The 18,926-nt window shown below is 42.4% G+C and overlaps 1 protein-coding gene across 2 annotated transcripts in view; it reads left to right on the forward strand.

Moving 5' to 3' along the window:
* Positions 1 to 18,926, forward strand: part of ADARB2 (adenosine deaminase RNA specific B2 (inactive)) — a 612,280-nt gene that overhangs the window by 420,569 nt on the left and 172,785 nt on the right. For both annotated transcript variants that reach the window (XM_059729167.1, XM_019498622.2), the window contains 2 exons: positions 7,592 to 7,678; positions 17,963 to 18,870. In XM_059729167.1, the coding sequence (XP_059585150.1) occupies positions 7,592 to 7,678; positions 17,963 to 18,870 (995 nt within the window). The remainder of the gene's footprint in view (positions 1 to 7,591; positions 7,679 to 17,962; positions 18,871 to 18,926) is intronic.

Here is an 18,926-nt window from a genome sequence, read left to right on the forward strand (position 1 = left end):
GGTAGAATCTTGTAGAAATCCAGCAGCCCTACACACAGGAATCTGATTAAATGTTTGAATTAAATCATTTTCTTGTTCAAACAAGCAAAAGATATGTTGGTTCATAGTTTTTGGTTTGTTTTAGCATTTAGAAGGATACTGTCAAAACAATCTCCGTTGTTTTTTTCTTAAAATTAATGCTGCTGTTGGAAAATATAATGCTGAAAAATATAACATTGAAGTATGTTTCCTTCCCAAAATAGATTTTTTCCCCATCTTGTATTCACACAGGCTTTATTGAGAGGAAAGATGGTTTTGTGGTTAAGGTCCTGGACTATAATTCAAGATATTTGGCAAGTCAGTTCTATAGTTATGGTACCAGACTTCCTGAGAAAAGTCATTTTACTTCTGTTCTTTGGTTTCCTTTCTCTCCATTTCTCTTTTCTGTCTAAAGTGTAAATCTTTTGAGGCAAGGGCCATCTCTTATTGTGGCTGTACAGCCTTTGTTATAAGGATTTTCTGTTCTCACTTGGGAATGTGTAGGTACTTCTGTAATACAAGTAATAGCAGCTAATTTTAAAGCCTGTTCTGAATGTTGAGTTGTTGGTGTTGAGTTCAATTTTTGTTCTTTGGAGAAGGGTGTTTTAAAGTTTTCTCTGTTCCTTCAAAACAAAAGAATTACAGCAGTTTTACAGAGAAATAGGGAATAAAAATGGTAGGTCTAATTTTGGGCTTGCTGTTTTCATGTTTCCCTTTGAAAGAGGAGAAGCAACTCAGAAAGATAGGAAGCTTTAATGGTGTTTCTCTGGGGAGCCACAATGCTTTTTCATATCAGGCAGTCTCCTTTATTCTTATTCATCAGACTCCTTCAAACTGCCAGAGATAAGACTAATTGTTATGGACATTAAAATATATGGGAATGTAAAGTGCAAATACACACTTCCCCTAATCTTGTTTAGAAATACTAAACAAGAATAACACTGAATTTAATTATTGACAATAAACCTAAATTAGTGTGATATAGCATATATATGCTAATAGCTAATAACTTTCAAGAGATGGAAGTGCATGATCATACCTTTAGATATATATTTAAACAAATTATTTCCCTGTAAACACTTTCATTTAATTATCCTGCCATCCATCTTCTCTTGCAAAGACTCAATGATTTGTCTATATTTGGTGCACTCCACAATCCTTCTCTCTTTACATCATTTATTCAAAAGACCTCCTACCTTGTATCTTTCAGACACAAGCTACATTTCCCAATGGCCTTAAATTCAAAATCAGAAGCCTGATCATCTTTCTTGAGCAACATTCTCATAAATTGGGGCCAAGTTATATTTGTGAAGTAACAAATCCTTCTGTTCTGATCCCATTACAGCTTTCAAAGGGTGTACTGTCACAAACCATTGCAGTGACTCCTTTTTTCTCATCCATAAAGTGAATAAATGAGATCTTTGAAAAATTAGTAATAGACACTTAAGATGGCAAAGAGGTTCATTTAAATAATATGGAAAAAAAGGTTTTCTGGAGTTTTAGTTCACGTTACAAATCAGAACCATGGCTCCAAATAAAAGTTTTGGCAAGGAGCATGTCATAGAATGTCATCTTATCTGATCATAATACATTATAAAACTGCATGGATTGGCTGCGTGGTCACCCGCAGGCATCGAACTTAAGATAAAAAGGCATAAAAGATGCATGCAGTGACAAACTGAGCTAAAGGAATAAGACTGTAAGAGTATGAAGCAGATGTTTCCAGTGCAGGTGGGGTATGCTTTAAACCAAATTCTGCCAGTGTTTGACTGCATACACACATTCAGTTACTGCTCTCCCAGCAGAAATTGCAAGTGGACAGATGTTCAGGATGTTTCTCCCAGAGCAAAAATGGCTGCTCCAGAAGTAAAATAACTCAGGAACAACCAGGGTTAAATCACTCCTAGGACAGTTTCTCCTGAGAGAGTGAATGGCTGTCCATGTTCTCTTCTGAGAGAAGACACAGCACAGTTCTCCAATATCCCAGGGTGCTTTGCTGCCCCCTTTCCCACTCCCCTACAAGGGAGACAGTGGGTGTGTCTACATGTGATGCTATGTCACCATGACAACATGCTACAGTGACATAGTGCCAGCAGGCAGAAACCATCACATTGCAGCTACGTTGCTGTAGCAACATGCTTCCTCGGTATAGTGCATTGCTATGGCAATGTAGCATCTAAAAATAACCATGTGCCTCACTTCCAAAAGGAAGTACTAAAGATGGCACAGTAACAACCTCACCACAAGGCACATGTAGACATGCCCAGTGTGTCACTCATAGATTTCATAGATTCCATAGACATTAGAGCTGGAAGGGACCTTGGAAGATCTTCGAGTCCAGCCACCTGCCCCAGGGGCAGGAAGTCAGCTGGGGCCAAAGGATCCCAGGAAGATAAACATCCAAATTTCTCTTTAAGGCATTCAAAGTAGGTGCTTGAACCACCTCTGGCTACAGTCCATTCCAGACCTCGGGGGCTCAGACTGTAAAGAAGTTCTTCCTTATGTCCAGCCTGACACAGTCATGGAGGAGTTTGTGACCATTTGAGCTTGTCATCCCTTGGGGCGCTCTGGTGAACAGACATTCCCCCAGATCCTGGTGAGCATCCCTGATAAACGTATAGGCAGCCACAAGATCACACCTGAGCCTGCACTTTTCCAGGCTGAAGAGTCCCATGGCTCTCAGCCTCTCATCATAAGGTCTATTTTCCTGCCCTATGATCATGTGCATGGCTCTCCTCTGGACTGTCTCAAGCTTCTCCATGTCACTTTTGAATTGTGGAGCCCAAAACTGAACACAGTACTCCAGCTGTGGCCTCACCAAGGCCAAGTACAATGGGACAGTGATGTCCTGTGATTTGCTTGAGAAGCATCTATGGATGCAAGACAGCATTTTGCTCGCTTTACTAGCTGCAGCATCACATTGATGGCTCAGGTCCATTGCTGGACTCTACTACTCCAGCCAAACACAAGTATAACACACCTCCTTCACAAACCTCATATTTGTGAAGCAGGGGGAGCCGGGCTGACTGAGTAATCTGGGCGAGCCAATCAGGGCTACCCTGTGTTCTGCTGCCATTTTGTCTCCAGGCAGACTGAGGAAGTCTACAGAGCGTGCTGAGATATATGCCTAGGGACCCCTTGGCTACACAGCATCAGCACTGCAAGCTGTCTGCTCTCCTGGGGCTCAGCATTCAAATGTCTGTTCAGATGTCTCTGAGTAAGTTTTTCTACCAAGAGGTAGTTTTTCTACCTAGATGAATTCTACCAGATTATTTGAACATGTGTATACAGCTTTGTTTTAGTCAGGTTGGTCCTAAACGATAACAATTCTGCAGAATGTGGTCCTACAGGGGTATGTTTTATAATGAGCCGTAGTTTTATACCAAAGGCTACCACAATGATGGAGATCATATTTGGCAATTTCAGTACAAAAGCTCTGGTTCAAAGTCCACTGAAATCAGTAAGAATCTTTTCTTTATTGCCACCAGACTTTGGATCAGATCCAAATAGCTCAAGCCCTTGCCACGTAACCTAAAGAAGTTATTCATTTAGGTAAGCAACAGGCCACAGGCTACTAACGTAGCTACTTACTTACAAGAAAGAGGGAAGGATAATGCAGCCAGTGTATTACAAAACTGTCACTACATGTGATGTACACATTATCCAAAGTAGTAGTTTTACCTAACTGCTAGTCTTTTTAGCTAAAGCTTGTGAGCTTCACTCTCTCGGTTCATTACATCACTTGGTTCACATCAAAACCTTCATGAAATTACAATTCAGGCAACATATTTCATTCTTTGGTTGTATCTTAGCCTGGGCTAAAAGGTTCATGGACTGAAAATTCATACATGGAGGTGCTGTTTGTCTCCTCCTACTGCCTTTTACCCAAGACAAAATAGTCATTTTTACATATTCTTTCTCATGATTGAGTTGAGTTGTGCTGGAAGCAAGCATCTATAACCAGTTTATGGTGGAATCTGGTCATGCCATCTAATATGAGACAAAATTGTTGTAAACCTAGGAAAACCAAGGCTAGAAAGCTAACAGAACTGCTATTGGAAAATGGTTTAAAAGAAATACGGTGTACATCACTATCCTGTCTGGAATGGTAACTAAGGAATCCCGACTAACATTATTACCCCCACACTTCCAGGATTTTTTTCCCTGGGTAAAATACAAATCTAAGAAATAATTTCTCACAAAAGACAAATTTACATTCAAAACTGTTTTTCTCCCTCACTTAAAAGAAGTCATTCTTTATTTGGTTTTTCATTGAATTTGATACAAAGTATAAGTGTGACCCCAGCATCTGTATAGCAACAATGCTTTAGGCTAGCTGAAACCCACAAAACATTTGCAATTAAATTTTTATTGCAAAAGTATTTCTTTAAATACAGGATTTTTAGTTATCTTTTAACTGATTACTTTAAGAGAATCAAAACTTGTCACCCTCAAAAGGCTACATAAAGCTGTCCATGTGTAAACACAGGCCTAGGAATATAAATACATATTTTGTCAAATGTCTGACTTTGTGACTTATTTATAGTCATAAAATAAGAGGGTCCTTGAACACGTGAGAAAATTGCCCCTTTTACGGGTTTAATTGCCCTTGTTAACAATTTAATTGTGTAACAGTGTACACATTCAGCATCATGTTACAATTAAATTTCATAACAGTGTATATATATTCAGTGGTGTATTTTGATCTAAATGACTTTTTCATGTAGCGAACTAAAACACATCCCATATATTTTAGCTTGCTACATAACAAAATACAGTGATATTCCTCACGTGTACAAGGGCCCTATCCGGAGAAGGCAGTGGTGCATGGGGCACTGGAAGCCTGGGTGTGCCTAGGGCAATCTCAGGCTTGGTGGGCTTCCAGTGCCCTGTGTGTTGTTCCCGCTTCCTTCTCCAGCTGCCAACACATCCAGCCACCCTCCTGTCTTCCTGGGCCATCCAGCCCATTCCCAGGTGGTCCCTGGTGGTGGGAAGATAGCAGGGATGGTAAACAGGGCTCTGGAAGCACGCCCAGGCTTCAAGCATCCCATACAACATTGGATCTGGCAGCTGCTGCCTGTGAGCTGGGGTTGCGCATGCACACCTAGCACCCCACCTGGGCAGCCCCGGGGAGGCACCACCACTGCAGAAGGAAGCTTCAGGGGCCCCCACAGCTCAGGGGCTGCAAGTGAGCAGGCTCTGCCAAGGGAAAAAAAAAGTGGCAAAGGGCCTGGTTTGTTTTTTTCCCCCAGAACCAGCCTACATCGCCTGCAGCTAGGTAGAGAGCTTGCCTGCAGGTCGCACAGCCCTTGAGCTGTGGGGGATCTTGGTGCTTCCCTCCATGGTGGCAGTACCCCCCAGGCAGCACCCACCAGATGGCACCCCTCCCAGGCAGTCCCAAGGGATGCCGCCACCAGAGAGGGAAGCACCGGGGCCCTCCACAGCTCAGGGCCCACTAGCAGCTCAACCGCAGGCATGGCAAAGGTGGGCAGGTCGGGGGGAGGATTGGGCCCCTCACTGCTTTTTTTTTTTTCCTTTGGTGGAGCCTGCCTAAGGGGGCCCTGGTGCTTCATTCTAACTTTGACGTGCCTGCATATCTGTTTGAAATGTCTCAGGATCTATAATAATGACATGCATATTCTGGCTGTCTGGAGCGCTCTGATTGGTTGTTTCAGTAAGCATTGTGATTGTATAATTGTGATTGCGCAATTGTTTCAGTAAGCGTTGTGATTCAGTATGCATCAGCTCCCAAGACAACCAATCAGAGTACTCCAGACAGACAGAATAAGCCTATTATTATTATAGATGCTTCAAATGTATAATTGGTTATCAGGTAGACAAGGTTATTTGGGTAAATCCAATATCTTTCATTAAACCAACTAAAACAGTTGGAGAAATTCTTCTTTGCAAGCTTTCGGGGACAAATACCCTTCTTCAGGCTGAGGAAGCATCTCTATTTGGTTATCATTAATACTTTAAATTATACAAACCTTCAGTGTAATTTTATCATATTTCTACCAGTAAACTTCTTTTTTCCCCATAAGTAAACATGACACCAGACTTTCAGCTGTTGAAGTCAGTATAGCAACACTGATTTTATTGAATCTGCTTCACGGTCATTAGTTAACACATATCCCGGTGTTGTGCTGTCATGGAAGAAACAGAACTCTGATCAATTGTGCCAAAGAGCATCTATTATAGATAAAGTATCTCCAATATAAATTAAAACTGTTAAAAAAATGAATTGTATTGGTATAAATGGGGCAGTGGGGATAAGCCTGCTTCTAGAAAGTGTTGGATGTATATTTGGACAACAAGAACATCCTGAGCCATAACAGGGAGGATGAAAAAAAAACCCTCAAAACCACAATTTTAGGAAGAATTGTAATCCTGCTTCAGGATATAAACCAACCTCTAAGTCAGAATTTTTCCTTGGGTGTAGTTAGCCATAATGATATGTCTACCAGTGGCTTCACTGGTGCATGTCCAGATTTGGTCATACAAGTGCAAGTGAGAGTGAGTATGTGGAATATCTTCAGGAGCATCCCTGCTGGGACATACTTAGGACACAATATGAAATCTTACTGAATCTGCCCATTAAAAACACATTGACATTCCTAGACTTTGGATCAGGCCCTTAATTCTCACCATTTGCCAAGCCAAGGATGCTAGACTGTGCGGACTGTTGCCTCTCATTTGGCTAATAGGACTGCGCAAAGCTTCAGTCCCTGATTCGATTTGGCAGAGATTCAGCCCAATTCAGTGGCCAAATCTCCGAATCCAAATTGAATCAGAGGACCCTTTAATCTTCCTGAATCAATTTGGAGAAATTCAGACAGATTTGGCAATTCAGACATAAATACAGCTTTAAATGGTTTTTTTCTGCATACCTCTAGGTAGCAGGGGCTCTGAACGCTGCGGTGCTGGGGCAGATGCAGCGTCCCACAGAAGCACAGGGGGGGCCAGACCCAGACCCAGAAGTGGACCATAAGTATTTCTGGTCCACTTCTACATTCGCTGCCAAGCATGCTGGGGAGCCTCCCGTGCTCCTGTGGGATACTCCATGCGCCCCAGCACTGTAGCGACCACGAGCCACATCTGCTACCTCAAGGTATGTAGAAAAAACTTTTAAAGCTGTGCCTGTGTCTGAATCACTGATTTGCCGAATCAGCTTCAAATCTTCAGATTCCGCCAAATCGAATCAGGGACAGTGATCTGAGTCAATGGATCGAATCACTGTCCCTGATTCAGGCTGAATCTGACTCCAAATCGAATAGGGCTTGTTTCACACAGCCCTATTGGCTAATTAGTGCTACACAGATGCTTCGTGAGGACATGCTGGGCAAACCTAGGAGAGGTGCACGCCTGGTACTATGCATGTCCCAGCAGTAAGAAATATATCACAATACCATGAAGCCTCATAGAAATGTGGTAAAAATCTGAGCAACTATTACAAAAATGGAAACCAATTAAACTTGCCTCTCCCCAGGGAAAAAGTGTGAAGAAATCTTGGTTGACCTAAATTTTGTCAATTAATGATTTTATATGCCCTTTTTCTCTTCTTTTGTTCCAGAAAAAGTAAGCATATTGTCAACCTTCATCGCACCCTTCAAGTATTTAAGTCCTGGTGCAAGCAATATGGAAGACGAAGACAACTTAAGTAAGCAGCCTCTTTTCTTCACAATTAGTAACCTGTGCACTGAGGGTAATTCTAGGAGCAAGGTAATTTGGGAACCACCTCTGTCCGCTTAATCTTTTAGGTCACTGCACCATAGGTGACACATACAGGGGGCACAGAGGTGGGGGGACACATGCCCCCACTGACAGGGCCACTGCCGCCACCACTAGCAGCACCTCTGCGGGTGCTCACCAGCTCTGCCCCCATTGCTGGCACTGCCAGCGGTGCCCGCGGGAGCTTGCTAGTTCCAGCCCCACCGCCAACACCAGGATGCACCAGTAGGGGGACTCGGGAGGCACCAGTCACCCATGCACTGCACAATTGTTAGTGCACAGAACTGCAGAAAGTACAACACATTCACATTTCCAGTGAGCAAGGTGTTAACCTAAATTTAACAGGCACTTGGAGAGTGCCTGTAAACTGGGTGCTGTGAAGACCAGGGAAATCATTCCCATAAGAAGGCAGTGCTCAATACTAGGGTCAGGAGACAGAAAAGTTTCTTTGTCTTCTTTTGTGCTTTAGTTAACTTATTTTGCTTCCTTTCTATATGCTTGATCCTCAAAAGATAAACCAGGTTGACTGCCTTTTTTCTGCCCTCAACCCCATTTTACATTCCCGTCATTTCCCAATGGGAGGGTTGCTGGGGTGAGGATGGACTGCTGTTTGAAGCACTGTCCTCTCCTTTTCTCTTGGCTAATACTATCTGCAGAAGAAAACAATCCACATCCAATTGAACAGAGATGTAGTTAAGATGTTGGTAACAGGATTCTTAAATGGTAATTCTGACATGGACCATACTGATGATTGTTTAGCTGGACGAGTGTCAGGAGCTGCAATGTTTGAAGGAAAAATGAGATCATTAAAATGTCAGTAAGGCCAGGCAAAATAGCATGTGGTTAGAATGGAATAGCCTTCACCCATGCTTTGCATTTGACATCAAACAGCGATTACTACATGGCATCCAGCTTTCTGGTTGTGACTTATTTTGAGGCATTTTAGACAGAGAGGAAAGCTTTCCAAACCAAATGAACACCTCTTGTATTTTAGTATCACCTACCAGATGTGTTCCTTTCCCAGCCAGAAACAATGGAAACTTCCTCTCTTATAACCAGTAGGTGGAGAAAATGGATCATTCACCCTGGTGTTGCTAATCTGCCTTGATTTCAACAGGAGATGGCACTGATGGGGATAGTTATTGAAAGAATGTAGCATTTTATTTCACATTGCTGGTATCACAGCATTTATTGGGTGTGCTGCACTATTGCTAGTGCCTTGACTGACAGGTTTTTCATATACTAATGAATGCCAAAAAGCCTTGAAAAGCCTTTAACTGCTGGTCCCAAGGATACTACGTTTTCACAAAGCTATGAGAAGTGCACATAGAAAACATAGTATGCACATAATGAGTTTGTGTGGGCACCTCCTGTATAATGTTTCCCAAGTGTGTCGCTTTGTTATTTTTAGGTAAATGCAGTACAGTTGTACATACTAGATGTTAAATCACTGTTTTCTTATTGCTGCAGCAGTGCCTTGGTCTCTATTATGTTTTCACTGGCTATAAGAAAAATAGTATAGCCAATGTAGGTGTGTTTTCTGAAAGAAAAACACCAAATTTTACCCTTTTTGAGGTATTGCACATCAGCCCTCCACTGGTTCAGCTATGCTACAGCGTCAATAACAATTATGTTGGCATTAATTACTTTTTTTATTTGCTGCTAGTAAAAAAAGGTCACCTACCCCCCATGAAAAAAGGCATAAAAATGATGTAGGTCCAGATCCCCAGAGCTATTAAGGCACCTGACTTGTGTAAGAGCCTAACTCCCATTCATTTCAGTGTATCTCAGTATAAACCTTGACTTAGGTCTTACCCTGCTTAACTTCTGAGCATGTGCCTTCGGAGAGAAATTCACAATGACCCTACTAGGCACCTAGAAGCCCTGGACAGTCAATGGAGAGTCTTTTAAGATCCTGATGTGTGATTTAGGTTTAGGTATCTCAGGGCTGTGTATGAAGAATGACAATTAATCATTCAGAAAGCCCAGCTGCTTTCTGGGCCTCCAAAAGCAAATTCAGAAAGCCTAGAGGCACTGAAAGTCATCCAATAGGAAACACTAAGGTCATGTCTGAACTCCCACACTTCTCAAGAGCTTAGGCACCTGACTCAGGCTGTCCATTAGGACCTTACCGTTCATTTACTGGAAACAGAATCCATCACCCTCCTGTCCTATAACCGGCAGGCCACAGAGGCAGGCTCATTCATGCATTTCCTATTAGGAAGTCATTAACTAAAAAACTAAGCCTGTCAACAGATACAGGAACACAGACCTTCCCCCTCCCATGGGACTGCAGCAGCCACTGGACTCCCCCACCCTCACTTGCTTGATCTCCTGGTCCCATGAGTTGCCCTCATTTCTGTACCATGGCCTGCCTTCAACAGGAAGAATGGAGGTCCCTCACATAGCCTATTTAATAGAGTGGTAGTTAGCGCACTCACTTGAGAAGTGGGAAATGTGAGTAAGGGTGAGTGGTGGGAGAATACTCCAACCCCCACATTATTGGGCAGATAACCAGGACCATCCCAAATGAGCAGCAGCGTCCTGCCAGTGTCTCCCAGGAACATTTGAATCATAACAGAAATTAGGCAGGAATTAGGTGCAATAGAGAACTTAGATGCTCCTGCTGAATTGTTTCTGCACATGCCCAAAAGCCCTGGACTAGATGCCTAGGGAGCTAAAGCCATTTTGAGTCACTCTTTGGAATTTAAGTGATTAATTCCACGTAAGTGCTACTTACACGCCTAGGAAGTTGCTTTGAATCCCATTCCAATGGCCTGAATTTGTTTGAGGCTCTGAATCTCAGTGACTGAATAGGAAGTTGTGGGTTGTGACAGTGCTTTCCCTAAATGGCTGGGGAGGATGCATTAGAGAGAAAGAAATCTCATAAGGTTCATAGATAGACACATTTTTTTTTGGTTCAGAACCTGAAATAACCTAGTGACCAGAAAAATATCTTCAAGCCAATTTCAATCTTGAGTGGACTGAGAGCCAATGCCCAAGGAAGAGCTCATCCTAAACTTTAAATAAAAATTGCAGTCCCCAACTGTAAGAGTGTTCCTACCACATACAGTAACATATAGAGATACAGAGTCTGTGACTTTACCTCTAGGAAAGGGACAGCCACTAATCACTTAATCAGCATTATGTTTTTGCAATGGAATAGGAACTATCTTATTGGATTTTAATCAAAAGGATGCCCTGGACAGCACCAGCAACAAGATCTGATTCTATAAGGACCTATTAGACTGTGATATGCATACTTCTTGATGATAGTAGAGGTGCTAAGATTCTGATCAAGAAAAACACTGTAGCACACATATACCTATGAATGCCACAGCCAAGAGGTCTCTCTATTTTTAGATGCCCAACTTGACATTCCACAGTGGGGACTGGTTTTAAAAATACACTGAACCCCCAGCCTCTAATTATCAGGGCCATATTTAATTCAATAATTTAGGGTATCTCAAGCTTCCAAATATGGAGGAACTAACATCATTTGCCCCTTTTCAAAACAGCACCTCTCGTGCTCAAAGCTAAATTTGTATGTAGGTCCCAACTCAGGAAGCACTTAAGCATGTACTTGAATCCCACTGTACTCATGATAGACCTTAGGTACATATTTAATTTATGAATGTGCTTAAGTGCTAGCCTAACATGCCTGCTTTCCTGAATCAGAGCCCAAGTACTGTACTGATCGGAGCCTAAGCTAATATAAATAAATTCCATAATTGGAATTGGAACTACGCTAGCAATGCATGCATTTTGTACTTACTGCAGACACTGTAGGACTAAGCTATAGTTTATCCTTTGGCAATGGCAAAGGTAACAATAGTCCCCTTTCCCAATCCCTTTCACAAATTAGCAGCTTTCAGTTAAGGAAAAAGCAGGTTCAGTTGAATAGAGAAAATAATAAACATTTTAAGAATTTTTTTACCTGTAGATGCAGCTATTCTGTAGTGTATTATTCCAATAATAATAATAATCTTTTGCATGAGTTAAAGCAATATGTCTTTAAACTATCTAAGCCTTGCCAGTTAACCAGAAGGATTTCATTATCTATAAGGAGAGTATCACTGTTTTCTCTTAAGCATAATCAGGTCATTTTTTATATTGACATTTCAATGTGGGAGGCGGCTATACTTATTAGTATTTTTTAACACCTTAGTGGGGGGAAAAATGGAGCCCCAAGGGGGGGAAAAATCTCAGTTCCTTATTATAGGTTTATGAAAATGTTGACTAACTGACTGAGAAGGTTGTTCTACATGACTGTTAGTATTGTATCTGACTCTGGATACAGGTCCCCTGAGTTTGACACTCCCCCCCCCTCCCACTTTCCTAGGGCATGCCTATTGCTTTTGGCGTGAAATTTCTCTTTTCCAAGTACATCAGAAATGATGGAAGTGAATTCTTTTAACCTCTGTGGTCATTACAGTGCAGATGGACAGCATGTAACAGTCTGCATGAGGAGGTCAAGCAGAGGCCAGATATTAAAATTCAGGTAGCAGAAAATTAAAAGGAAAGCCAATCTTCGCTGTTAAAATGCATTGGTAACAATCTTATATTCCCTAAATATTTCTAAAGACAATATTGCCTTGTAGCCCTCTCATATGCTTATGCCTTATTCCTTTATCATCAGGAATTTGATAGAATACATATGTTGTGAAGACCATTTTCAGCCCTATTTATTTGTTGCGATTTGTTTTTAACAATGTTTGGTAAAATGAAGATACCACCCACTTTATCCCCCAGAAAGTTTAGACTGCTTGGCAGCAGAATAACCTTCAACAGGAACAATATTATCTCTTCAAATGTAGCGTGGAGTATCGGATGGCTAGTTCTTCAGAGCCCTTATGACCCAGAGACATAGGCAGTGTCATTATTAGTGATGCATTATAGTTCTGAAAAGCTCTTGATGATGCAGACTCTCCAGGTTAACTCTACTGTGCATAATGATCAAAAAGGAGAAAGACATGAACAGGGAGATAGATAGATGGGATGTGGGGGGGAGCGTGTAAATAAATATGTTTGCTAACTGCTCTCTGGTTTACTATTCAATTATTGTACTGAAAATAAGGGATAAAGGCCTTTGCTTGCTTGAGAAAAGGAATAATCAGTAAAGTTATCAGAGGGATCTCACAATGCAAAATTAGATTTTTTTTTCTGTCTTACAGAACACAATAGAAATTATTGCCAAAAAGCTGTACTATTTTTTGGTTCTCCAATTTAAAAAAAAATACTACAGTTTGATTATTATCCAGACCTTTCAACTCAGGAGCACTATATTTGATGATAATTTTTTTTTCAAATGCAGATAATGTGTTTTGGAGACTCAAGAGCAAAGGCATTATGAGAGATAACAAGGATGAAAATGATCCACAGTTTTGCATTTTTCCCCATGTACGACCTCCGACTTACCCCTTTCCTTTTAGTGCTCTTCATTTCTAAAATTGCTTGTGATAGTTCTATTATGGCTGCTTACACTATTTATCTAATGTAGTTTGGTGTCATTTGCCTGCTTTGTCTGATTTTCACAATAGAAGTACATGTGCCACTATTAGAGATGTAATCTTATGTCTGCTACACAGAGATCTCATAAAAACCACATTTCAAAGATCTCCTATTTCAAAGATATCTGAAAGTATAAAGTAATTTAGTTTTATCCAACTATTGTTGGATGCCGTGCAAGTCCATCAGACACACAGTCTTTCTTAGCAGCTTTGCTGTTTTGTAGGCTATAAAAAAACAGTCTGATTGAATTTAGTCTGCCACTAATTCATATGACATGTATGGCAGATTCTCCTCTTATTGAGAACAATGGGGAATTCAGCTATTTCCTAGGTGTCAGGATCAGGCCTTATGTGTGATGTAAAATTTCTCTAGACCAAGATAGTCTGGACTGTTTTGTGTCAGTGTAACATCAGTGCTAACCTCTGAGGTAAACAGGCAATATCTGTACTAAACAGAGCCTCTGTGGATGCATCTACATGAGACATTTACTGCGGATCTGACTAATTAGCTCTGCAGTAAAGCGTCAGCATCTACATGTGCGGTGCTATTAGGCCAGAGTAAACTAATTAACCGTAGGATAGTACTGCTCGACACAAGTACTATCCTACAGTGGAGTTATTTACTCTGTCACAACGCCCATGTAGACACTTGCCGGGGCTGGTTGGGCCATGAGGGTGCTACACTGATGGGCTGCCTGCTAGCTAGCCCTGCACTGTAGCACCCTCATGCCCCAGTAGTCCCTCTGCAGCACGTTGAGCCAGGTTGACCCCTGGGGCCCCCGCCAGTTCAACTTGCTCTGCCCCAGGAGCTGCTCTGCCCCAGCTCAACATGCCGTGGCCCCGGACACAGGTGTAAACGCTGCACCAAGGAGCAGTAAACTCTGGTGCAAACTGTAACGGAGTTTATTGTGTTGCATTAATATTCATATGTAGACTTGCCCAGTTAGTATAATTTACACCTGTCCCATAATTTACACCTGTCTCATACTGCCTCCTCTGCATTGGCTTAACTACACCAGTGCAAAAAATAGCCAGAGTAGACAGTGCCATAGGCAAAACTTCCAGGGCAAGCAGGGAACGTTTATTTTCTGGTGCTTACATTTTCAGTTAATCATTGCATTCATGAAGGTGAAGGACTAAGGACACACTTTCTCTGTTCACAAATCCATGGAGCTGAGATTATGAAACAAAAAACAGATGGAAAAAGACAATATGAATTATAAATACAAATAACCCCCTGAGTTTTCCTATTCAGTGGTGCATAATCAATACAAATTCTTTTCAAACCTGAAGATAGTGTGAAACAAGAGTTATCTTTCTTTTCATGCCTTCTGACTCAATATCATTATGTACGATAATTGGGTCTGTAAAAACCTATTAGGTAAGGAGAGAGAAGAGGTGTGAAATAAAGAACCAACCCTACTTCTTCGGAAAAGGGTGTCTGAGGCAAAACATTTCACAGCTTTAAAAAAGCAGCCATCTTCAGAGAAAATTTCAGTTGTAGGAAGGTGGGCCATCCAAATGGAAAAACAACCACTAATTAAATAAAGCAGAGTTAGGGCTGCATTTTTCCCTTCTCTCTCCTCCTCTCCCCGCACTTCAGAGGTTCCATGGGAGGGTCTGTGAATCCTTAAAAAAGAGGCCTGAGTGATGTCTTATTTGACTTGACCTTTTAAATGGCTCATTTCCAGTGAGGCTGCTCTTGCTGCTATCACGTTGTATATGGCTGAACGTTATATGGCAAAAGTTCTCTTTTTCTAAGTTTTTTTTTCCTTTTTGGGTTTTAGAAAATAAAAACAAGCTAATCACTAGGGCTGATGTAGCAGTCCATTGCTACTCAGCAAGGCATTTAACTATACTTGCCAAGTTAAGCATGTAACTTTAGCAAGACTTAGGGTCTTGAAATTTATCTTGTGTGAAGTACTTCAAACAAGGGCCTAAGGCCTCAATACTGCAGTACTGTTGTGTGTGTATGGACCTCTCACAACCACACAAAGGCTCATTGCCTTAAATGGTGCTTTATAAGGCATCATGGAGCAGACTTCAGGATTAGGATCCTACTTTGAGATAAGAGAGTTACTGGATATTTAATAATAGTGCAACATATGTAATTGACCCCTTTCTCCTTGGAATACGAAGCAAATAATTCAGCACACTGGGAATCTGAATGTGTTACATAACTAAAGTTAGATTATATGTGCCTATAAGGTGTGTTCTCGTGATGAGGGTGGTATAAAGCCACATGAATGCAGAAGCAAGCAGTTAGCACCTGCATAATCATATGACCTTACCAGTTAGAGAATATGGGAGGCCTTTGAGGTATCGGGAACCTGGGGGAGGAGGCAGGGAGTAATCCAGGACTGCAAAAGTACCCAGCCCCTTTGCAGATATCTGGCACTCCGTACAAGGAGATGTGGCCCATGTCCAATGAACTACTTAAACTGGAATATAGGCAAATACATCTACAGATACAGGACGTTGTGTTGGACATTGGACTGGCTACTGCACAGCTTTAGGATTGCTGAGATGAGCTTTAGGATTGCACTTTAGCCCCAGATTTGGTCCTATACTAGGAAGAGCATAACTGGAGCAAAGACTCTGGCCCAGTGAATTTTAACGTATGAATGGATAAAAGATAAAGATAAAAATAAAATTGCTTATTAGAAATATCAGCAATACCTTGAGTTGTGGAGTGAGAAAGCAACCTGATGTTTTTTGGTTTTGGTTTTGGTTTTTGTTGATGATCTCAATTACCTAGGCATGGAGCAGAAGTTAGATGAATTTCCACTCTCAGTTACATGTGTGCTGTACAGCCCTGAATTCAATGCTGTTTCATGTATATAAACCAGGGGTGGGCAAAATTCAACCCACGGGCCAGATCCAGCCCATCAACTGATTAGATGTGGCCCTCGGGGCACTCACCAGTTCATTGGATTCAGCCCATGGCTGCCCCCATGGCTCTTCACATGCAGCTGAGCCCTGCCCAGGGCAGCCAGCGCCGTGCTCCTGCCTGCTCCCACTGACCCCAGTCCTAGCCAGCATGCACAGCTTCGGGCAGGGCTGCTCCCAATGCGGCTGCAGTCACCCAGGTGCTGCTCAGCTCCCCTCACCTCCAGCAGCAGCTCATCCTCCTGCTCCTGTCCATGCCACGCCATTCTGGGCAGGGAGGAAGCTTCAGCCAGGTGGCTCCTGCCCGAGCTCACAGGGCTCCAGGTCCCAGCTGCCTTCCACCCACTCCACCCATCCAGCGCAATGAGCAGTCACCTCTCGTCACAGAGGCACACAGGCAGTGGATCATGTCACAGAGGCAGTGAAGGCCCTGGCCCTGTGCTGTCACCACTCTGTGATGCCCCCACCGCAATCCCCTGGTCTCACCCACCCGTCCTGCTCCCAAACACCACTCCACACCTGCCTGCAGCCCCATCCCACATAGGGAGTTTTGGTGAGCTGTTGCATAGGGGTGCTGACCCTATCTGTGACAACTCATCGAAACTTCCACTGTGGCTTCCAAGCACAAATAATTGTCCACCCCTGCTAACCAAGAGTATAACTTAGTGTGGGTGTGGATGAGCAGGACCCAATCCCCAGGCACCCATTTAGAGGCAGTGTCAAAATGGGAGCTCCCAAGGGAGTCTGTGGTGGTGCAGCAGCAGCAGCCCCACTCTACAGCTATAGCAGCAGCAACCAGATGCAGGCACCCCCCTTGTACTTCTTCCGCAACAGGTTTAGTCCGGGGCTCCACGTTCCCTGCCCTGGAAAAAGTTTTGTCCAGGGCACAGAAGTTGCTAGTTATGCGTCTGAGTGTAACTATGAGCAAGACCATGAGAGAGCATCACTCCCCATATCTCCCACCCTTCCCCAACAGTTCCTGATTCTAGTTACCTTTTCCCATTGCTTTCCTTTAACACAGTTCAGCCTTCACATCAGTAGGTACCGCATTTATATGGCACTGGCTTCTCATAGCCTATTTTAGACTTCTTTACTAATTTTCATTAATACTTATTGTTGTAGCGGTAACTAAAAGTACCTGCACTTGCACTTGATAGAAGAGCCTCACCCATTAAACAGGGATCTGAGCCCCACGGTATAGACTAGAAGAGATTAAAGCTTAACTGCTTGAAAAGCTTGTTTGATCATCTCTTAGACTGGGTTTATGATGTTAGTAATACAAGGGCCTCTGTTGTGACTACAGCCGGTCAATTTATTCATTGAAAATAAATTATTCAATGAATTCCCTATTTTTCTGTTCGTGAGTCATTTGTGAATCACTTTTGATTTCAAATAATGCATTTTCTGTTCATAAACATTTGCCTACATGGATTTGGCCTCAGGGATCCTTGCAAACTATTCGTTTTTACTATTAATTATCCATTGGGAGTGTGATGCAGCATTTATGTTTTCTATTTAGATGACTGGAACATTTCAAACATGTTGTATAGGGGATTTTTTTGACAAATAATCATTTGTGACATACTGGGGATTCAACAGTAATATAACAAATAAACCAGAAGTCATCCAAGTAGTTGAGAAGAACTAATAACCTGACTCCATGAATAACAGCTGAGGGAACATAACACTTTTATTCATGAAATATCTGTGAATCTCTCTTTTTTTTTCTTGCTTTTCTATGAACCCTTGGATTAACAAGAGATATCTTAATGACAACAGAAATAATATGGGTTGTTCTGTTTGTTTATCAACAGGTACCAGCAGTGCAGAAGTGAAAGAAAACCGAAATGTTGGCAACCTGGAGGATCATCCCATAGCCTCCAGTGAGAGATCAAGAGTGGGTACATCAAGCAGTAAGAGGAAAAGACCCTTGGAGGAAGGCAACAATGGCCATTTCTGCAAACTACAACTCATCTGGAAGAAAGTCTCATGGTCAGTGACACCAAAGAATGCCCTGGTCCAGCTACATGAACTTAAACCAGGGTTGCAATATAAAATGGTTTCCCAGACAGGCCCCGTGCATGCTCCAGTCTTTGCTGTTGCTGTAGAAGTAAATGGACTTACATTTGAAGGCACAGGACCCACAAAAAAGAAAGCCAAAATGCGGGCTGCAGAACTAGCTCTGAAGTCTTTCGTTCAGTTCCCAAATGCATGTCAAGCTCACTTTGCCATGGGGAACTGCATTAACCCATCCACAGACTTTACATCTGACCAGGCAGACTTTCCAGATACTCTGTTCAAGGAGTTTGAACCACCTACACACAGCGAGGACTTCTCGGTCTATAACCCCGTTAATAATGAATTGCTTTCCACTGCTTATCGACACGGGAGGTTACTCTGCCACACGTTGGACTTAATGGGCCACGCTAAGCAAAACAAGCACAAGATGGCATCCAAAGCTGAGAGCGAAAAGAACCCAGTGGTGTTGCTAAATGAGCTGCGATCGGGACTGAGGTACGTCTGCCTTTCGGAGACTGTGGAGAAGCAGCATATCAAGAGTTTTGTGATGGCAGTGAGAGTGGATGGGAGAACATTTGAAGGCTCAGGACGTAGCAAGAAGCTGGCAAAGGGCCAAGCAGCGCAGGCTGCACTCCAGGCCCTCTTTAACATTCGGCTGCCCAGTCACATTCCCAGCAGGAGTAAATGTAACCATTTGCCACAGGTGAGAGCTCTCAGGTAGCTGCCACTGAGATGAAGGAATTCTTAAGATTAATGTGA

Source organism: Alligator mississippiensis, chromosome 5 (assembly GCF_030867095.1).
Source record: "Alligator mississippiensis isolate rAllMis1 chromosome 5, rAllMis1, whole genome shotgun sequence".
In the NCBI taxonomy this organism is placed as follows: Eukaryota; Metazoa; Chordata; order Crocodylia; family Alligatoridae; genus Alligator; species Alligator mississippiensis.